General features: G+C 49.9%; 1 protein-coding gene across 6 annotated transcripts in view; it reads right to left on the bottom strand.

The window, feature by feature from the left end:
• LOC125738113 (echinoderm microtubule-associated protein-like 6) overlaps window positions 1-22,727 on the bottom strand; it is a 78,213-nt gene that overhangs the window by 21,219 nt on the left and 34,267 nt on the right. For all 6 annotated transcript variants that reach the window (XM_049006742.1, XM_049006744.1, XM_049006743.1 and 3 more), the window contains exons 7-20: window positions 21,582-21,783; window positions 20,252-20,389; window positions 15,726-15,982; window positions 12,901-13,113; window positions 12,479-12,646; window positions 11,887-11,993; window positions 10,379-10,497; window positions 8,508-8,694; window positions 8,050-8,155; window positions 6,050-6,143; window positions 5,627-5,727; window positions 5,065-5,267; window positions 3,646-3,757; window positions 479-606 (exon numbers count right to left, since the gene is read on the bottom strand). In XM_049006742.1, the coding sequence (XP_048862699.1) occupies window positions 479-606; window positions 3,646-3,757; window positions 5,065-5,267; window positions 5,627-5,727; window positions 6,050-6,143; window positions 8,050-8,155; window positions 8,508-8,694; window positions 10,379-10,497; window positions 11,887-11,993; window positions 12,479-12,646; window positions 12,901-13,113; window positions 15,726-15,982; window positions 20,252-20,389; window positions 21,582-21,783 (2,135 nt within the window). The remainder of the gene's footprint in view (window positions 1-478; window positions 607-3,645; window positions 3,758-5,064; window positions 5,268-5,626; window positions 5,728-6,049; window positions 6,144-8,049; window positions 8,156-8,507; window positions 8,695-10,378; window positions 10,498-11,886; window positions 11,994-12,478; window positions 12,647-12,900; window positions 13,114-15,725; window positions 15,983-20,251; window positions 20,390-21,581; window positions 21,784-22,727) is intronic.

The following is a 22,727-nucleotide window of genomic DNA, read 5'->3' as shown; positions in this document are numbered from 1 at the left end:
TCTTTCAGAGAAACAGAGCAGTCTACACACTATAATGTCTATTGTGGGTCAAGGTGATTTAACTGACCAGGTCCCAGAGAGTGGAATCCCAGTCAGGCCATTTAGACCCGGTTCACAAAAGCCATGGATCCACGCATGGAAACGGGACGTGAACCAAGAGGAAACCACAGGCGCGCCAGGAAGACAGGATCACATGACGGACTGGCTGGCCAGCGCGGTGGCAGAAAGAGGGGGCACGCTCACACTCGTGGGAAATGAGTCATCGCAATTCTGGACGAAGCTTTCTGAGAAACTAGAACAAAGTCAAAAGAGACCTAAAGCTTTAAGCAGTGCCATCAACGTGGCGGGTCTCAGTCCTGGGAACGGCGTGTCCTTGAAAGAGGCACCTAACCAACTAGCCGCTGGCGGCATGTTCCTTTAAATAATCCCTCCCCCTTCTGTGAGCCCCGCCCCCAAACCAAGCTCCACCCCCACGCACCTGAACCAGCAGAGTCATGGGGCCGCTCTTGTCGATTTCAAGTATCTCTCCATTCTTGGTGCCCACCAGAATGTGGCCGTGGCCCAGGGTGATGGCACGGATGGAGGGATTATCCTCCAGCAGCAACCCTGCAGCCCGAAGACACCCATGAAAGCCCAGAGATGCTTCCCACCCACCTCCATTCATGAAACAAAGGCTAACGCAGTATTTTAAAGACACACAGAGAGTCCAACAGCATTTCCTTCTATTTGCACCTGTAAATACACAAATCAGACTCTCCTGCCTTATTTGGTATAATCCCTTAAGTGCCACTGTGATTACAGAGATGGCCACAAGGTGGCAGCATTGACAAAGCAAGGAAAGAAGACATTGAGCCTATTACTTATGGTAAGAACTGTAATGATACTGTAACATTGGATTCCCAACATGAGTTTTAAAAGATGGTAGAAGCTGAGGTAATGGGTTCGTTCTTCTTTGTGCAAGGTGTTCTCTATAAATAAGGGCAGGCTGCTGGTGTGAAAGTAGGCTTGTATGAACAGTTTTCTTGAGTGAAAAATTGCACAATAAAAAAAGCATGCAGTTAAAGTGCCAAAGTAAGAGCCCCTCCGGGCCGAATCTGTCAGAAAAGCGGGATGCCGATTTAAATCAGTGGCCTAATTTTACCAGTCGCTGTGAGATGAAATGAAGTGTCGATTTTTAGGGGGACAGACACTAATCAGCACTCAGTGTTTGTTTGACTCACTGTTCAAATACACCTGCTAGGCAGAAGTGCAGCTGAGAACAATCTGGGGAAGGAGGGCAGAGAGAGAGGGGGGGGAGAGGGGGGAGAGAGATATGGAGAGAGAAAAAGCAAGAGAGGGAAAACGAGAGAGAGAGAGATTACGAGAAAGTGAGAGGGGGAGAGAGAAAAAGAGAGAGAGAGTGAGAGAGAGAAAAAGAGAAAAAAGTGAGTGAGAGAGTGAGAGAAAGAGAGAGAAATAGAGAGGGAGAGAGAGAGATAGAGAGAGACAGAGAGAGAGAGACAGAGAGAGACAGAGAGAGACAGAGAGAGAGAGACAGAGAGAGACAGAGAGAGAGAGACAGAGAGAGACAGAGAGAGAGACAGAGAGAGAGAGACAGAGAGAGACAGAGAGAGAGACAGAGAGAGAGACAGAGAGAGAGACAGACAGAGAGACAGAGAGAGAGACAGAGAGAGAGACAGAGAGAGACAGACAGAGAGAGAGAGAGAGAGAGAGACAGAGAGAGAGAGAGAGAGAGAGAGCTCCACAGCTGGCTGGTCTGCTACTCTTGAGACTGAAGGACTCATTTTCCTTCTCCGGCTCTCTGGGCGACTTGGGGCAGGGATTCAGTTTTGGGAATGGAAGGGGACCCCATGAAAATCACGAAATGGTCACGAACGAGCCCAGTCCAAACAGACGCTCAGCAAACCGCCTCAAAAGACAAACGCGGAGCCTCTTCCATATGGCCCACTGGCTGCCTTTGGCGTTACGGGTATTTTGATCAAAGCTATCCCATAATATGCACCACAGGCAATGGGCCATGCCAACGAAAGCTGTATTCCAGCAGATGAAATGCCTTGTGTCTTACTGTCTTGAGCGAGGTCCAGATAATTAGGAGGATGAAACCCTGGGACAGCTGAAGGCAAACTGGGTCCCTTACAGCAAATTAAAACAGCAATAAAGACAAGCAAAGATACCAATGAAAAAATCTGGATAAAACTGCACCCTACACTGCAACCACAAGCAATTACATCCAACAAGCCTTTTCCTTGACTGTGGCTATTCTCAAGCTGCACTCTGACCCTAATCACAATGAAAACACACATTCTGTATTTTAAAAATTTAGCACATACAAGTACAATTCTCAGAAAAAACAGTTATGGAGAACTACACCGTAATCTAGCAGGCTAAGTACAAAACAAATTGCAGAATTATCTTGTGTTGTGCCTGGAATATTACTTTGTGTTTATTTATTTAAATGCACGACCAAATCCATTTTAAACATGAAATAATTCTCCCAGAGAGCCTGCATTTAACCAGCTGGAATCATATCTTAGCCCATGACTGTACACATTTCCATTCCATTTTACTGAAAACAAGGCATGATAATTGGGGAAAATATTTACTTGTTATGCACAAAACTAATGCCACTAATTAAAAACGTGCCATTTCCTTTTTTCAAGCTATCACACGCAGTACATATTCCATTCCATTTTCTCAGGAAAGTAAAAATAAATTTAGTTGGCACTAAAAACACAAAATAATGCAGATTAATGAGCATATTAACTTCAATATGCATGATGTTGACAGAAAAATCAAAACCGCACTTTGGGTGCCAAGTTCTGGCCACCTGCAACATGTTCAGCCCCTGAGTGAGGGAGGGGGTTGACGTCTGGGTTGCCTGCTCCCAGTGCTGAACTGGGAATTATGTTTTGATATTCATCACATTGAGGTCCCTCTACATGCATAATCAGTAAACAAACAGTTCGCCTCCTATTCTATGAGCTCAGTTGCATATTCAAAACAAGGATGCAAACACCTCAAAAAGCCTTTTTTGTTCACTGGTCCTTCGATCATTTCCTGAAAATATCAATGTCAGCAAAGCCAACCAATTAGGTGATTGTACCGCCATTCCTTGACTTGTTATGTTGGCTTCGTGATGCATTGGCGTTGTTTACCAACCATGGCTATGTAACACAATTCATCTGTCTAGCCAAAAGCCCTTGAAAAATCAGTATGTTGCCAAACGTGTAGGAATAATTCTGTTTATGCAGCTGAAAAAGAGTACTTCCTCTGAGATGAGCAAGGTAAGAAACAGCACCAGGTCAAACCAAGTGCCTGGAAGAGGAAGACGCCCCCAAGGAACTCTGGGAAATTCTGTCCCAGGACAGAGCAGCAGTTGATTGGTCTGTCAGGGCTTAATGTACATTTATGGTGTGACTTGTAGAAGAACTGAGTATGCTTCCACAACCAGAAGTAAGAAATGCTGAGGTTGGCTCATGGGAATTTTACTTGCATAAAATGTTCCTGGTCAGATGTCAGACCAGCCAATCAGATGTCTTGGTCCCACCTCCTGTACAATCTGATTGGTTAGCTCTCTGATCATTTCTGATTTTACCCTCAGAACATTTTTTGTCTAAGTAAAACTCCCATGAGCCCGAGGCTGACCTTTGGATCCAGAAGAGAGTGCTGCTCTCTTGATGGCGAAGGTCTTCAGGCACCTGTCAAACATGTCGTCCCACAGCTCCACCACGCCGTCCTTCCCACCTGTGACAAACCCCTGCGGACAAAGTCAAAGTCAACCCGAAGCATCAAGGACCCCCAGACCACCAGACACAGCACGGCACCGCAGGTAAACGCATTGCTCACAGCGCAGAGTCCAAAGCCATGAAAAGCCGTCCGTGTGGACGCATCACACTACACAGACCTTTAAGAGAGATGTAGGTTATCCATCATAACTCAGCCTGGGGCTGAATCACTATCTACAAGAAACAAACAACGAAGGAAAAAGGCAGGCATGTTCAGGTCTGTGAGGGAACTCATTCTGAACATTATTGTATTTTTCTTTAAAGCAGCACCATTTGGTACTACGAGAAACCTTCAATCAGAGTCTCTGTTAATGCTTCTCAACGGTGAGCCTCATTTCATTGGTGTCATGCCATTTTTACTAGAACACTAATGAAGTCCCAGCAATTAAATGCAAGGCTGCAAACTGCTAATTAAGGAAACACATTTTAATTTGCGCATGTTAATAAATCCACCTTATGATGTTGCCCTGTGAAGGTTTGAAACGCTTAATCTGCTTCCGCCAGACTCTTCGGTTATGGTGCCCGTTGGGCTCATCTGCTGTTCCTATAGTAAAACGCCGATGCCATTAGCTTTCAGTCCGGCCGGTAAAGCATCGTTGTACATCGGGTACAAGGAGAAACCTGCGTATGGCTTGATAATCACTGCTCGGTATGGCGATCACTTCCTCAAGAGACACTCGTTGGTTTCTCCAGGTTTTACGTATCATTCTCTGAAGGTTTTTGCAAAAGCAGGGACACAGTCCCTGGAGATCTTCGGGGTTGGGGTCTCGCTTAAGAACCCAACAACGAAATCATTCTGCTGCCCCCGGGGATTTGAACTGCCGATCTTCCAATCATAGGCACAGAACCCTATCCTGCTGAGCCACACAACTCCCCAGACAGCCAAAAAAAAGAAACCCCCATCCATATATTAGTTCCCTGCAGTTACCCACCTCAAATATTTGCCAGGTTCTAAAATCATGGGACTGGCACAGAGTAACAAGCTCTTTGTGGGTCTTGGACCTGGCAGGGCCAGGACCTAATTGGATTTGGCTGGCGCTGAAGCAGCCATGCAGTCCAGACTGAAGGACTTCATCAACAGGAAATAAATCCTCCAATCCTCCAGTTAAGCAGCCAAAATGGTCTCAATGGAATGGACAGGAGAGATTGAAAGGATGTCCTCCAGCTCACAGCATGTATTTATGAGAGAGTGTGCTACATTTAATTAACAAATTCATTTCGTGCTTGGGACAGTGTACATCCACGGGGAAGGTTTAGGATATTCTGCTCCCATCCATACCTTGTCTAAGGAGTACATGGCGAACACAGGCCCATCGTGAGCCTTCATAGTCTTCAGAAGCACCACCTCCTTCCAGATGTAGACGTCCCCGGTGGCGGCCCCCGAGAACACCAGGTCCTCCCCTCGGCCGTAGCACACCGACATCATCGTCTCCGGCTTGCCCAGGTTGCCGAAGATCCCCCGCTTGGAGGTGAGGCCCCCACCTGTGGAATCGGCATGGAGCTCAGAGGTCAGGCCTGCCTCAGTGCCCAGTGGCAACCTCACAGCTAAGCCGACGTGACTCGCAAACAGACCATGGCAGAAGGACGTTACCGGCCTGACAGTCGTCAGATCATGTAACTGGAGTCTGTTCTATCCGCTCTACAGCTGTGTTTCTGAACCCAGACCCCTCACAGCCCTCAGCCAATGAAGAACATCGAAAACCTACCACATATATGCTGGGAGCTGGGATGGAGCTGGGGTAGACTGGGTTGAAAAACACACCCCTACACCAACTTAGTAAGAAGGCTTGCGGCCAGCCTGCTGTCTTCAGTCACGTCCCCGAGGTCATCGAACATGGTACCTGCGTGTTGCCAGAAGCGGATGTGCTTGATCCCCACGGTGACCAGCTTGTCCATTTGAAAGGGGCTGCACTTGACCACAAACAGCTTGTCTTTATGGCCCCTGGATGTGAGAGAGGGCCTTGACTCAGACTTCATTATACCGGCCAAACATCTGCACAAACATACCAGATTCCTGGCCTGCTGTTTGCCACGAGTCAACAGGCTGACTGTAATAAGACTAGTGACGGGGGAAATGACAGACTGAAGGCCATGCCGGGTCTGACTACCGTGCTTCGGGACTAGAACTAAGCAACCCACAGGAAGTGGGTTAGACCGCGCCGTGACCGGCGGAGCGCGGTAATCCTTCTCGCCACAGCTCCCCCAGCCGCACTGAGCTGCACTGCCCGCGCGCCGCACACACCCCCGAGGAAGCCCCCCAGTACCTTGCCGTCGCCAGTTTCTCGCCCTTCTTCCAGTCCCACACAACTACAGAGTGGCTGTCATCAATCGCTACAGACACCAGGGTCTTCCCGTCCGCTGCAGAAGGAGAGAAGAAAGGAGATGCATGCACCCTACAGCGGTACAGACTGCGCGCATGACTGGAAAGATGCGCGAGAAAAGAAAATGGATTCAGTGGCAGTCGACCTATTCGATAACACACACTATATAGGCAAACGTATTGGGAGACGCCTCTTAATCACTGAATGCAGGTGTTTTGTTCAGACCCATTGTCACATGTGTATAACACCAAGCACCAAGCCACGCAGACAGGTTTACAAACATTTGTGAAAGAGTTCAGTGAATTCAAGCATGGTACTGTTATAGAATGCAACCTTTGCAATAAGGCAGTTCGTGAAATTTCTCCCCTGCCTCATATTCCACAGTCAGCTGCAAGTGGTATTATTGCAAAGCGAAAGCATTTAGGAACAAGAGAAACTCAGCTACGAAGCGGCAGAGCATGTAAAGTAACAGAGCGGGGTCACGGACTGCTGAGGCACATCGCCAACGGTCTGCTGACTCCTCTGTCAATAACTCCAGCACAAAGATGCCGTGTTGGGAGCTGCCAACAGCTGCTGGACATGGAATGGGCTTCCATGGCTGAGCAGCTGCATGCAAGCCTCACATCACCAAGCGCAGTGCCAGGTATCGAACGGAGTGGTGTAAAGCAGGCCGTCAATGGACTCTGTGGAAACGTGTTCTGTGGAGTAACGAATCACGCCTCTCTGTCTGGCAGTCTGATGGATGAGTCTGGGTTTGCCGGATGCCAGGAGAACGTTACCTGCCTGACTGCGTTGTCTAGTTTGGTGGAGGAGGGGTAATGGTATGGGGATGTTCTTCAGGGGTTGGGCTGGGCGCCTTAGTTCCAATGAAGGGGACTCTTAATGGTTCAGTATGCCAAGACATTTTGGACAATTCTATGCTTCCAAATTTGTGGGAACAGTTTGGGGAAGGTCTCTCTCTGTTCCAGCATGACTGTGCCCCAGTGCACAAAGCAAGGTCCATAAAGACATTGGGTTGGGTGAGTTCGGTGTGGAAGGACTTGACTGGCCCGCACAGAACCCTGACCTCAACCTCATCAATCAATTTTGGGATTAACTTAAATGGAGATTGTGAGCCAGGTCTTCATGTCCATCCTCAGTGCCTGACCTCACAAAAGCTCTTCCGAATGAATGGTGAAAATTTCCCACAAACACACTCCGGAATTTTTGGAAAACCTTCGCAGAAGAGTGGCAGCTGTTATAGTTGAAAAGGGGAGACTAACTCCAAATTGATGCTTATGGATTCTGAATGGGATGCCAGTAAAGTTACTGTAGGTGTCATGGCCAAACAAGGTACCATCACCAGACAAGGTAGCATTCAGTGGGTAGATCTTCTACACCTTTCATTTTTGTCTTTGAAATTCTTTGCTGATATCTGACTGGTCAGTGTTCTGGAGACACAAGCTCCATTTACTTTAGGCTACATGACATTTTACACAGTTCCAAATTATACAGCTTTGGAAAAAATTAAGAGACCACTTTATATATATTTTTTAATCTGCATTTTTAAATCCTGGTTTAATCCTGGTTTTGCTGGCAGGAGGCTGCGCTGAGCAGCAGGCTGCTTCCAGGGTCAGTGTTTCTGAGACGGCAGGACACAAGAACGAGGTGAAGCAGGAGACACTGGGAACGAGCAGCCTGGTAGAGGGCGGAAGCGACTGTCTAATGCCAGAGGTGACCATCAACTTATCTGGCTGTGGTCCATAAAGCCAGGAAGAAGCTCTTCTTCAATGGAAGCAGGCAAGAGCCAGTCTGGAGTTTACAAAACAGTGTGTATTTTACACAGACACATACCTATAAATTGAGAAAAGAGTGAGACTGAAAATTTCGCTGTGGTCTCTTATTTTTTTCCAGAGCTGTATATTTGCCATCGTGGTTTAGGGTGAAAAGTCCTGAAGTCCTACCAGAGAAGTCGAGAGCACAGACCCCTCTCTGGTGATGGCCTTTCAGGAGCGACAGACACTTCAGGGTCTGGATGTCCCACACATGGATGGCTGGATCACGGCCCATCTGAGGAAGGAGATCGGAGGGAGGGGAGGGGTCAGCACTGGTTAGGTCAACACCATGAAGAAGGCTTTCTCAAAGCCAGGTGACACTGCTGCTCATCCCCCCCCCCCCCCCCGACTTTATCTCCTCACCATCCCTCAGGGGGCACAAAGCACACAACAACTTCTAGCTAATTCAGCATCAATAACCAAAACAGCAAGAAATATCTAGGAGGATAAGCTGCCCCAGGACTGAGGGCCTCTTGCAGGCTCTGCTCACAGGCCTCCAAGTTCAACGGCTGTGTAAGAATCAGTGCTGCTGGGCCAAGGTCGTTCCCATGGAAACCCAGCGAGCAGAGCAGCGCGGCTCCGCCCACCTGGCCGGTGGCGGCGTAGTCCTTGAGTGGATGCACAGCTAGGCTGAGGATGTCGTCGTCGTGTCCCAGGTAGAAGCGCTGTGAGTGCTGCTGTCGGTTGTAGACGGCAGACACTGCGGCCACGTGGTACACTACTTCGCCCGTCTGCGTGTAGAACAGGTTGTTCCGACAGTCGTAGCCGCGATACCTGGCGGGAGAAGTGAGGAGCCGGTGAGGCGAAGTGAGGAGGCCGCACCGCCACCGAAATGGGCCTTACCCGCCCTGAACTGCACCAAGAGAGAACCTTAAACTCGCCATGCTTCCAAAAACGGCTCGACAGCGTGTTGCTAGGCAACGCCGTCACATCACGCCAGTGAGAGAGGATGGAGTCGTGCTAATAAAGTCGTGGGGGGGGGGGGGGGGGGGGGGTGTCGGTTACCACTGTGCCATGGCGGGGGAAAACCGTCTGTCAGAGCAGCCTGGCACTCAGGACCATTAGAGAATCCATTAAATGGGGGGAGACCCCCCTCATCAGTAAACATAGGTTGTTTGGCAAAAGGTTCCTGTGAAGCTAACTTAAATATGGAGGAACCCCCCCAGGAAGCTAGGGGGGAACTCCACACCTTTCGGGGTGCGACAGAACCTCCACAACCGAAGCCACGGGAGTCTGCATGCAGCACGACTCGGAATCATGGTACGCGTGAGGAATGTCAATGAGCTGCGATTTAAAAAACAGAAGAGTGTGCAGCTGTGTGCGGAGTGTGAAATCTGCACGTTCACGCGTGATAAGCTGACGGGACCTTAGACCGAGCCGTTTAAAGCAGGAAAACAAACACGCATTAGCAAACACCACGACGCGGCACTTTAGCGATTCCGGCAGGTGTGCGACTGAGCAAACACATATTCTCCAAAAATACACTTTTCTCCGCAAGGAAGCCGCAGCTTCCCACTGCCAACCTGTCATCCATCCTTCAAGAACAAAATCATCAGGGAACTTTACACTCTGAGGCCTGAAGTAAGAACGGCGTCTGCGCTTTCTTCACACTGCATTTACTACCACCCCCGGAATCCTGAGGGATGGATCCTTCCACATACTGTCTGAGGATGGGCTTCGGCTTGTACCACAGCTCTTTGGGGGTGGCACCCTTAGAAATCCAACTTGCATCTCGTTAGCCGCTTCTGCTCTTTTTAAACGTCAGTGCATGGTGATGCAGGCAATGCATGTCCCAGAAATCTCAGCCGAGTCGCAGCAAAGGACAGGTTACGTCAAACACCGTACCCACAGAAAAAAGGCAAAGTAGATCAATGTGTTGTTAATTTTTACAATCCAACGTTAAGCCATTTTAAAAAGGCATTCCACTCAAAAAGTGATTTCAAAGTATCTTTGCAGATGATTCCCTGCATATGGGCAGGAAGCTGCATTAAATGAATCACGAACAAGCCCATTATTTTCTGACGAATGTCTCACTCTGGAGCCACACTTGGCCTCTGATTTGTCCTGACAGCCCGAGCAGGGTAATACTATATTTATGCTGGGCAAATTGTCAGTATTTCGATGACCCTGAACACCATGTACTTAACCTTCTGGTACAGCAAGTACAGGGCCTGTCCCCTCCCTCAGCTTCCCATGAGCCTTTTTTGCTGAGGTGGCAAAGCGCTGGTGTGACCCCACCCAGACCTAAAGTGAGTGCAAAATTCTCGACATTATCATCAGCCGTTGGAAATGACCCGTCATGCATAAGCGATGTGTCACCGCAGAACCCGGCCCCACTTAGCCAATCACAACAAGCCTCTTCTTCTACATCCAAGCCCATCCTTCGATCTTCCGGCACCCCTCCCACCCCCAGCGGACCTTTTTTGTGAGACCCCCCTCTGGTCCTGCGGGAACTCACCCGTGAACAAACTGGAGCCGCAGCCCCTCGTCCGGGGGACGCTGCCGCTTCAGTGAGCTGGCCGGCTGCTTTCTCTCCCGGCTCTGCTGCCTCAGCTGGGGTAAATCCTCCTTGTACACCTGCGGGGACGAGGGGGGGTTAGAGGTTTTTTTTTTTTCCGGGAGGCGAGCAGCCTTGGGACGGTGTGCGGGCAGGGCGGTGTTTTAAAATCAGGACACCTTCTGTGACATTCAGCAGAATAGGGGGGTGTCAATAACCTGCTACTTTATTTACTACATTTTCCAGGGCGCCGGCGGGACGCAGCCCAGCCGTGTGACCCATTTACACACGAGTGACCCTGTGGGGGGGGGAAGCAACCAGGAGATGGGGCGGGACGAAGGCGGGCGAGGGGGGAGTCATTCCGTGAGTAGTAGCGTTCCAGGAAGAGACCTCTGCGATCCTGACGCACCATTGTCCTCACTCCATTAGGGGAAAGCGATGATACCACTTAGAATGATGTCGCATTATTACCCTGCAGTCCTCCGTGTGTCCATGTGATCTCTCTTTCACCGGCCGATTACCTGGCGGAGCAAGATTACATTCATTCCAGCCGCGGGCTCCAGTCCACCCAGCTCGCCACATCGCTCCTCGACATTTAGTCTCCGGGACCCTCTCTGAGTCCCAAATCGCCAGGACATCGTGATAAAACTCAAATAATAAGATGAACGGGAAGGATGCTTTTGGTTAGCACCGGGGAACGTGGGCGTGAGGGATTCTAATGGCACTCGATGCCCCCTCGTCGGGCACTTGGCAAGCTGGTCGCCCCCCTACACAGGTCAACATGCCGGCCAGACAAACGGGGCGGGGGGCTGAGTGCCCGTTTTACCCAAAACGATTCTGCACTGCCAACTAGGAGGGCGGCTCCAGGTTCAGTGTTTCAAAGCGGATGGATTCACAGCTCACACAATCACGACCAAAGCCTGTCTATCAGTCGGGGGGGGGGGGTGTGGGAGGCACGGACATAGATGCAGCTGCTTGGGTCAGATAAGAGGGCATAGCAGGGTGGCCCGCGGGGGGGGAGACCCGGAGATGGTACACAAAGCGGCAGATTAATGGGCTGCCTTTCACTGTCTTATCGCCGCACTCTTCCGGACCTTTCTGCCACTCTGCTGAGATCGGAGGAGCAGAAATAGCTTGTATTTGCACCTCAGGCTGAGGTGTGACAGGCAGGTGTTAAGGAGCGCCACAACCCCCAACGAAGCTCCCAGCAAATTTTTAGCTGAGCTAAGAAAAAGAGGAAATGCAAAAGACTTCCCTTAATCTTTTAGGACTAATCTTTTTGACTAGAGAAACAAATTAAACATTTATTTTAACAAAGGCAGAAAACCACGCTGTCTGAGAGAGCCAACCCCATTAAAGTTCTTCCTCAGACTCGTGTTCAGGTCCTGACGTACTGAACACACACACCTATGTACAAATCAAGAATAAAACTTTTGTACGCAGCCCCCCCTCACGGAGCCCACACAAACCTGCCGGTCATAGTTGATCTGGGCCTCCTGTTCGATATCAGAGTCCAGCTCGGGGACATCAGAGAGATCTGAGTCTGACTCTTCGCTGTTGGAATCCGGGTATCCCTCTGGAGAGAGCAGAGAGGCCGGGAGAGGTGTTCAGGGACACCCCGAGCACGGGAACACACGTCTTTCCTCATGCAAACGAAGGGCAAAGGTCAGCCGACTGTCAGCTGTGAGAGAAGCTGTCAGCCTCGCTAATGTACAAGTGGGACCGTCAGCTCGCCAGACCGGCCTCAGGAACTGGCTCCAGGTGCCGATCTAATGACAGCAGGTCTCACAAAGGAAACCAATCAAGATGTACACTAGGAAGTCTCTAAAGAACAAAAAGGAATTTGCATAAAGGGCCAACAACGGATCCCTTTAGGACTGCTTGTGAAATGGAAATCATCTTCATTCACATTCATGAGAAGTTCCACGTGGCCAAAGAACAAAATTGAGGTCTGACACAAAGCTAACGTAACACATCGCGTTTGAACCAACATGGCGTTTGAACCGACATGGCGTTTGAACCGACATGGCGTTTGAACCGACATGGCGTTTGACGCGCCACCTTGGAGAAGCGGCTCCAGGACGCCATTCATGACGCCTTCGGGTAGGAACCTCCACTGGAAAAGCGAGTGGTCTGCCCCCCCGGTACTCAGCACCCACTGCAGGTCATGTGACCAGTGCACGTTGGTCACATGGGCAGAGTGGCCAATGTACTTCTTGAATTTTGCACCTGCCAAAAGCAAAAAAATAAAAAAATAAGTAAAAATCCACATTAATCCATAGAATAACTGCAGAGCAGAAAGAGAAAAAACAGGACATCAATGGAACAAAGGGATGTAACCAAAACCAGGAAACAACAGATGTCCCTCTGCGGGACAGAACGATGAAAAATGATTCACAGGTCTCCATTATGCAGGCGTTTCCATGCAAAGCCTAAATGGGTTTATAGAACCAGGAGGAAACCCAAACGACCGGAAAGCTGACCTTTTTTCAGACATGGGAAACGGAAGATCTTGACGAGACCGAAGTCATCGCCGGTCACCAGCACGGCGCTGTTGTAGTTGGCGTCTACGGAGTTGATGTCGTTGATGTTGGTGTACTTGGGCCAGATCCCACTGACCTCTGGCCCAATGACACACGTCCAGGAAACCCAGTGGATCCCTTTGGTCTCCTCCTTGGATGCCACATGCTTCCCAGCTGTACCGAGGAAATCAGGAAAACAGCTCAGCTCCACATGAATGTACAACCTTCGAAACCTCGAAACTCGTGGTCACGTGAATGGTGGGTTGTAGGAATACAGCAGGCCAAGGTCACTGCTTTCATTAAATTCATTATTATCTTAAAGGTAAAAAACCGACGAAAGACTGGGTTGAAGTCTGAAAGGACAAAAAACGTTGTTTATTAGTATTTTTTAAAATATCAATAAATCACATAATCCACTTACAGGTACTGCATGTCTTTTGTCTTGAAGCATCAGAATTTGAGAATATGTACATGTCACACCGGATAACTAATTTCACAGAGATCACAGCAGCCAGGCCAGCATATCTTTATGTATTTTAATCATCTCTACCTGTCAGTCAAAGTCTTTCATCCAAAGTATCAACCAGTCTTTCTATGTCACAAGGGCTGGGCGTTAATTTTTAGGTAAACAAGTCTGTTTGGCAAACAAAACCAGCCTGAACACGCTAAAAAGGTGTGAGAGGCATAAACGAAAACAAATTGCCAATTAAAAAAAAGAAACACATGCAGGTTGAAGACACTGCAGCCGTCTGCTGTCAAACCGACATACGGTCCTGGGAAACGACGAGGCTGCCGCCTTAATTATCACGACGCTCCTCGCAGAGCTGCAGTGGCGGATCAGCTACCCGCAGTGGCAGCTGCCGCTCGGAGCCTGTCGCTCTCCACACCCAGGACTGCGGCAGCACCCCCTCCTCACCCCCCGCCCCCCCCCGCCCCAGTCTGAAGTTTAAAAACCAGCACCAAGTAATAAGTAAAATTAATTTGACAAAGTGCCTTGAGTTTGGCTCTGTGCCATAACACAGAGAACCGTGAGATAAAAATAAATACAGATTTAAAAACACTAAGCAGGCGTCCCCCCCACCCCCCCCACCCACTCACCCCCCCTCCCACTCATCCCATCCGTCTCTAAGGTTCAGGGCTGAAAAGAGCCTGCATTTTAATTTCATTTTTGTTCTTAAAAAGACTGTGGATCAGGAATTTTCAACAAGTAAATGTGAACATCATGAATATTTTATGACAGTCTGCGAATTTTCTGTCCCGAGGAAAAATCAGCATTTCTTTTAGTCGTAACCCAGGTTTGGGCGTCGAGTATTATATACCTGAGGGGGGGTGCTGTGTGGCGCAGCATGTTAGGACACTGTGTCTGTTATAGAGGCGCCGCACAGCGATTTCACTGTGTCTGTTATAGACGCCGCACAGCGATTTCACTGTGTCTGTTATAGATGCCGCACAGCGATTTCACTGTGTCTGTTATAGAGGCGCCGCACAGCGATTTCACTGTGTCTGTTATAGATGCCGCACAGCGATTTCACTGTGTCTGTTATAGAGGCACCGCACAGCGATTTCACTGTGTCTGTTATAGAGACGCCGCACAGCGATTTCACTGTGTCTGTTATAGAGGCACCGCACAGCGATTTCACTGTGTCTGTTATAGATGCCGCACAGCGATTTCACTGTGTCTGTTATAGAGGCACCGCACAGCGATTTCACTGTGTCTGTTATAGAGACGCCGCACAGCGATTTCACTGTGTCTGTTATAGAGACGCCGCACAGCGATTTCACTGTGTCTGTTATAGATGCCGCACAGCCATTTCACTGTGTCTGTTATAGAGGCACTGCACAGCGATTTCACTGTGTCTGTTATAGATGCCGCACAGCGATTTCACTGTGTCTGTTATAGAGACGCCGCACAGCGATTTCACTGTGTCTGTTGTAGAGACGCCGGGCAGCGATTTCACTGTGTCTGTTATAGATGCTGCACAGCGATTTCACTGTGTCTGTTATAGAGACGCCGCACAGCGATTTCACTGTGTCTGTTATAGAGACGCCGGGCAGCGATTTCACTGTGTCTGTTATAGAGACGCCGCACAGCGATTTCACTGTGTCTGTTATAGAGGCACCGCACAGAGATTTTACTGTGTCGTTATAGAGACGCCGCACAGCGATTTTACTCTGGGGTCCTGTCAGTCGGCCCTTAACCTCAAATTGTCTCAGGTATCCAGGTTTCTCTGCTACCCTGCTGCTACATAACCCCCCCATGCCCCCCTCACAGCCATTTAAACATGCGCCATGAATGACTGGTTCTTAATGCTGATTGTTACTGAGCTCATCTGACAGGTGCATTAAAGGTAACCAGGGGAGGAGGGGAATAATGACTATGTGCCCTCCCCCCCCCCCCGAAGGTTTGAAAAACCGACACCATGTCGGGAAGCATAACAACAGTCGAGAAATTCCCGTCGCAGAGCCCGGCTATTACAAGCTTTTGATCTTATGTTATTATAACCGAATTGGACAGGATGATAAATAAGCACAGCGTGACGGCATTTTCACGTAAACTACTGCTGTATGGATTTAAATAACATCGTACGCACTGTTAGCGACAAAGTCGTGGGTCGTCCCGTCTGACGGGAGACAAAAGCAAACCATTAATCAAAGAACGCGAACATCCAGGCCAAGCCCTTCTGCCACATTCTGCTTAAGCCACGTTTCCGATCTGGCCTACGGAGGGATTGCGGATTCGGCGTTTCACCCCTTAGCCCTTTGCTAACGGCGGCCCAGCGACTCACAGGGCATCCTGTAGAAGATGCGCTCGCCGGCGCCGTCGTTGGTCTGCAGGAACTTGCTGTCCACGGACCAGTCGAGGTGCGTGATGAAGCTAATGGACCGGTTACACTCTCCCACCTTCTTGTAGCGCTGGGACACGGCGTAGACGTCCACCAGGCCGTCGTTGGAGCCCACCGCCAGGTAGGCGCCGTCGGGCGAGAACTTCATCTCGTGGATGACCTCCTTCCTGTCCTTTATGTGGACCACCTCGGTCATGTCCCTGGGGAGACACGGCGACAGAATGGGCTGCCTCCTCATCCCCCGTCCCCGTGTGGCGGAGCTCGGGGCCCCGTTACCCTTGTCTCCTCACCTAGAGAGCCGGGAACCGCAGGGAACGAAAGGCCTGCTGTGAAGCCGACGTGAAACAGCGCAGCTCTTTAATTAAGCTCAGCTCCTTCGTCTTAAACACAGGCTGCCACAGCGGGCCAGAGGATATCCTGCCTCCCTACTTACCGTCGCTTCACCCTACTGGATTTCTTAGGATCTGCATCCCTCTGCCCACGCCCCTACCTACCACTCAGGCGCTCTAGCCCCTCATTATTTTTTCTCCAACTCCAATAACCACTCCATTATGGGGTAAAATTCTTAACCTTGGCATTTTAGAAGTTCTGGCTACGACTCTTTCAGAAACCTAGATTAGGATGCTGTTCATGTGATCATGCGTAGGAGGCGCTGTGAGGCCCCACGGGTTAGATCTCTCTGCCCATGTTCAGAGGTCAGCGGTTTGAATCCTGTGCTTCACAGAATAGCTGTTGGACCCTTGAACAAGGCCCTTAAACACCCCCCACAAAAAAAAAACTCCAGGGGTGTTAGATAAATGGCTGACCATGTACATGAGCACCTAGGTTTATTCTCACCTGTATGTCTCATCACAAAGCATGATGGGATATGCAAAAACAAGCCTTCCGATGGACCTGTAAAGCCGCCTGGACCAGCCCGCATCACGGCTTTATTCTCGTTTCAGTTATGCTTGTTTAAAAAAAGATCCAATCAAGCTGTGAAATCCTCAGCACTGCATCGTACGCTGCCTGGATGTGGAATCTGTTAAATCTGTTTAGAATAATGTATTGCTTGGTTCCTGTCCCAGCAAAACAATTAACCAAATGCAGCAACTGCGCAGGCTGTGACGTTTATAAGTGGGCGTGTGGGGGCAGTCTTGGCAAGGGAAGATTTTCTCTGTGCTAAACCGAATGGAATACCGTCGGTACCGCGGCCAGTCATGGGTCGGACAGCCTGCTGTTTTCTGGCAGACACCAACAGAGCACACGCCCGCTCAGAATTATCCAGGCGCGTAACTCGATTACCGCATGATGCGATCGCAACCAGAGGCTTGTTAAGTCACAAATATACCCTGTATACACTGGACTCGATGCCTATTTTGATTTTCCTCCCCAGGAAACCACACCCAGCCGTGTTCATGAACCCCCCTCCCCCAAAAAAAAGAAAAACAAAAGTCCTCATATTAATTAATGAAAAAAATATCTGGAGGGTTCGGAGGCTGAGGTTTCATACTCTCATTCCTTGATCCTGGGAAAATTCATTACAAGGCATTTTGCTCCTGGAAACAAAGCCCTGCGAAAGGGACAGGGTGCAGCTTAGCAGCTACATACGGGGGTATGAAGGCCTGGCTTAGAGGCCGGGAATGCAGAGCTGTAGCAAAAAGTGCCTGAGATTGGGGGTCCAACGTAAATAACCCATGTCAGTAAACCAGCAGCTGAGTGAGTGAGACTCGCAAGTCGCCTGTCGCAGTTATTTTTTCGGGTGAACATTTACATTTCATTTCTGGAGCAGATGCCTTTATCCAAAGCTATGTGCATTTTTAAGAAAGCAAAGATCAGCCAGATGCTGGCTGCTGAGAGCTTTGCTCAAGGGGTGACATCACTCTGCTGACCATGGGCTTTGAACCAGCAACCTAAAGAGCACAGAGGATCCTAACCTGAGCCCTGGGCCGCGGTGAGAAGCTGACGTCTGAGTGTCGCTTCTGTCACTCTGCGCATTTACCTGACAGCACGTCATGTCAGAACAAAATAAAAATCTAAGCTGAAAGACACATCAGCATGTCAAAATGCGAGAATGTGCCGCTTCTGTCGATGAATAAAAACAGCACTTCGATCAAACGCTGACAGGGTTCTGTGTAACATGCAACATTCTCAGGGAATTGCTCAAAAACATCCTCGTTAAAAATCTAACTCCGCGGCAGAAAGCAGTTCTGGATTCTCGCCACACGTTCTGCCGGCGCTGGGTCACGAGGGCGGCGCATTGAAGTGAAACACGGCCTTGAAATGCGAACAATGTTTCTGTTTATTTCCTGCGGTCTATGGCACACGCCGTACAATAACGCGGAGGCAGAAGAAGCCAAAGCCAAGGAGGAAACACTCAACGATCTTTACACCTTCCACTTCCTCCTCCGTGGATCTAAATCCCTTCAATTGATTTAGGGAATAATATAGGAAATAAGGGAAAATTTAAAATGACTCTTTAAAACGCAATAACAGCCAAGACTGCATGAGAAACGGTGCTTTTGCTGAGAGAATAAGTGGCATCACCCAAAGGGTTGAGTCTTAAAGAGACGGATCTCTATTTATGCTCATCCACGCTTTGTAGGGAGGATTAAAGGGGAGAAAGACCAGCGTTTCAGAGAATTCCAGTCCAATTAGCCGCACCCCCGTGGTGACCCCCCCCCCCCAGGATGTAATTAACGGAGCCGACAGAGACAGTGACCAGCACCAGCCTCAGTCGCTTGCTGGGCCCCGTTTCACGGACCGTGCTGCCCAGGACCGCGTCTGAAGCGAGAGCGTCCACATCGATAGCAGACGGAAGATTAGAGGCTGATGTAAGCGAGTCTCTCACTGTGGCTGCTGGAATGAGGTTTAATTAGGGGGATGGAGGGACAGCAAGTGCCCCGGTCTCTCTTGCCAGGGAATGGCTACACCTTTCAGAAGAAGGTGATGCTGTCATGTTGACTTTGCAGGACCTGTTACACCGGTGAGGAGGTGGTGAGGTGATAAACAAGAACGCCCCCCACCCCCTCGGTAGCACTAAGCAGCAGCTGTGTAGCCAACCACTTTCCAGCTCAGATTAACTCAATGGGGACTTGAGTCACTGATTCGTGACTCGATTAGGACTCGAGTCACAAATTTGATGACTTGGGACTCAAGTAAGCAAAACTGACTAAAAGACTTGGACTCAACTTGCACTTGAGGGCAATGACTTGAGAATTTGACCAGACTTGAACCCTATGACTCAGGAAGACTTGAGGTTATAGTCCCCCTCTGGATACCATAATGTTAATTTTATACTTTTATGTATATCAATTCTCTCTTGTCTGTATTTTCAATTAGCTGAATGCAAGGACTCTGGAGATTGTTGGAAAGATGCATCACTCCCAGACATGAGTAAAATCTGTGTGAGGACAACAGTGAGTGGAGATCTTCTTATCAACCTCTCTTTGCCTATAAAGAATGTATCCTACATTGTATTGTGGTGAGTTTTTGCTGCAAAGGTGAAAAAACGTGACATAGGGTGGGACTCAAATTACATGACTCACAACTAGACTTGGAGTCAAATCACAAATTTGATGACTTGTGACTTGACAGCAAAAATGATGGAAAGACTTGGACTCGACTTAGACTTGAGGGCACTTGATTTGAGACTTGACTCAACAATGTTGTGACTCGAGACTTGGACTCGCCAAAGAGATGACTTGTTCCCATCCCTGCGAGCCACTAGGGGGTGATCCTCAAATTTTAAGATGTGGAGCATATGTGGGGTCATTCAGAGGAATGAACCTTATCATGAGCCAATGATATGCTTTGACTCGGTGAATGACGGGGGAGGGGGCACCTTGGAGTAGCTTAGCATTAGGCTTCCAGGCCACAAATCGGTCTCATGGTTTTACACACGAGGATAGGCCTTGTTGTAAGATGCCGGTTAACAGCATCGCAGGCTGCCGCACCGCTAGATCCTGTGAGCGGCTGGGAGCTTTTTGTGGGAAAAGGTCAATTCAAATCGGCCATTTTTCTAATGCTATAAATTCAAGGAACTGTTAAGAATCTGCCAGCTGCCACTCAAAGATTCATCCGGAGAACGTGCACAGCATGGATCTTACTAAGCAATACACCAGAATTTCACTGTGTTCTGGGATCTGTATTAAACGTCTTTCTTATATAATCTGTTTTCCTTCACTCTTGTGACATGAATAAGATCAATGAATCCCAAACCTAGGGAAGCTGAGGCTAATTTACAGGCACGTCTGAGGATTAAGCTTAATCGTCCACATTCTGGTGGGGGTGGTGGGGGGGGGGGGATTCCACTCATGATACAGAACATTTGTAAAACCTCATGTAGAAAGACAACGACAAAACACATACCAATGCACTACACATACTATAAGTCACATCCATAAATAATGAGGGGGGGGGGGGGGCATGAGGTCCCCTGTGACGTCCACATGCCCGGGGTGCGAGCAGCTGCTCTCTCAGGCTCCTACCTAACGCGCAGCACGGTGAACGAGCCGTCCTTCATGCCCAAAGCCAGCTGTGAGCCGTCGCCATTGAAGGCCACACTGCGTACAGCCTCCTCCATGTTGCAGCGGGCGATGAGGGCGTGGTCCACGAGGCTCCACAGCCTGCAGGGGGGCGACGCAGAGCTCACAACACGGGCGCCTGCGGCCTTTCCAAACGCAAGCCCGGGAAGATGGCTTAGCGCTGACGGGTAACATTCACACAACGCAGCAGCGGGTCACGAGAGCCTAGATATCCCAACGAAATCTGATTCATTTCGCTTTAACTCGGTCCGTCATTCCTGTACCTGTACATTCAAACAATTCTGGACCGGTTTCTTGACCCCACCCCCCCATATAATTCAGTAAATTATGGCGCCAAGCTGACATCCCAGCTGGTCAAACGCATTTCTGCGATGCTGTGACAGTGTGTGACGTCTTAGCGAGGGAGTGGGACATGGACTTTGTTTGCAGCTTCCTCCGGGCTGTACTGACAGGCAGGGGGCGCTCTCAGCGTCCGCTCAGCAGCAGTGGACAGCAGCGCGCGCACCCGGGTTCGACGTCCACCCCCCTCCTGCACTGTATGTCGGTCCCCGTGTCTGCAGCTGCTTAATCTGCGGCGTCTGTCTGGCTGAGACCTGAACGCCTACACAGCAGAGCCAGGGGCTGCATTAATTGGCCCCTCAGCAGAGGCGCTGGCCTAATGGAGGCGGGGCCTGTGTATCCTGAACCTCGCTGGGGACGCCATTAAAACCAACCCCGTCAGACTGCATCCTCAACGAGTCTGCTCATTACCCATAAGGCCCTGCTACCTGCCTACTCTCACTTTGATGCCAGACACATTAGTGACACCAAACCTCCGCGCCTGACTGTGGCCGATGGTATCAGCTCCCGCGGAGCGTTTGATGGGCTCGCTTTTCACTCGCCGATATGCTTAGATCTTCTGATCAATACAACGCCATCGACTTATTTAAGCCAATTACTGCAGTCAAACCATATGCTTAAAAAAGTATTTAAAATGACTTTTTTAATCAGTGGATTTAATCTGATAAAATGAACATTTTACCAAAATGTTTAAATTTGCGTTAAGGAATGTTTGGCTCATCAACAGAGAAGTTACTACAGTCATACCAGTATATTTAAAATCCAAGTCAATGAAGGTATTTAAAAATAATTTAGTTGGACTTAAGATGGTAAAATGTACAATCTGAGCAAAACCATGTGGTTACTGGGATTTAAAACATTCTGTGTTAAGGAACATCCACCCAGAATAGTCCACTTCATGAAAAGGAAGGGGGATTCACAAGAGTACACTGGCCTGACGGAGCGGTCGTCGCTCCCGGTGACGGCGAGAGGCTTCTTGGGGTGCACGTCCATGGCCCAGAGCTCGCCCTCGCAGTGTCCCTGCATGATGAGCAGTGGTTTGTCCCGGTCACGCACCATCACCTCGAAGATCTCGCTGTCCTGCGTGCCGGCCAGGATGCGGTCCGCTCTCCAGCAGACGCTGCGGATGGACAGGCCTGGCGGCGAGGATGCCGGCGGTAAATACACATGGCTGTAGTGTGACCAAACAACCACAAAAACGCCCCCCCCCCCCCCCCCCCCCCCCCCCCGTTTCCAGCTGCTGTGGTTAAATCCTGTGTGACTCAGCTCCTCTCCTCTTACCAGATGCAGTGTGAGTTTTTTTTTTCCCCTGTCCGCCTCGTCTGTGGAGAGACAGCATGCCAGCTGATGGAGACACAGACGAGGCGTGCGCAGATGAGGCATGCGCAGACGCCGTAATGCCTGCCTGTCCTGCTGCGTCACCAAATGCTACAGACAGGCCGTCGGAGCAGCCAGCGCATACCTTCATCAAGGTGCCATTGCATAACCCCCCCCCCCCCCCCCCCGTGCCGCGACTCGACATGGGGCAGATGGAGATCTCACTCAGGCCCACAAATACGTGGGCTCTCGAGAAAATGTCCCACAATCCCACACCCTGCCCTCACAGGCCCAGGCTGATCACCTTCATAATTACAGCCAATTAATTACCGGGACAGTAATCAGCAGCGTCCCCAGGCAAGGCACCTGGGCGCCCAGTGAATGGGGAAGCTGAGAGCCGAGCCCGGAACTGGAACCGGACCCGGGAGCGGGGGCAGCTGCGGTGTCGGTCCACCAGCATCCATCCGGCTCCACTAGGAGTCAGCAGGTGAGGGCAGAATCTCCTGCCATTATCCCCTTTTAAGACACCATACACTCTGCCATCACAATCAGTGTATCTTCAGACTGGGCCAAATGCACAAGCCGGAAGACAAGTTTACAGTCACTCCAGGTGTGCCGTACTAATCAGCAGAAAGCTCGTAGGGGTGAGGCCGGGTCGGTGGTCTCCCCCGCTGCCCCCTTATGAATGGCGTCCCTCGGGGCGGCTCTGGAAGGAGGCAGCCGGCTGGAATGATACCACACGCTGGCTTGGAAAGGTCAGGCA

This window comes from Brienomyrus brachyistius, chromosome 3, assembly GCF_023856365.1.
Source record: "Brienomyrus brachyistius isolate T26 chromosome 3, BBRACH_0.4, whole genome shotgun sequence".
In the NCBI taxonomy this organism is placed as follows: domain Eukaryota; kingdom Metazoa; phylum Chordata; class Actinopteri; order Osteoglossiformes; family Mormyridae; genus Brienomyrus; species Brienomyrus brachyistius.
Note: the sequence above shows the minus strand (reverse complement) of the source record. Positions and strands in the feature narration are given on the sequence as shown.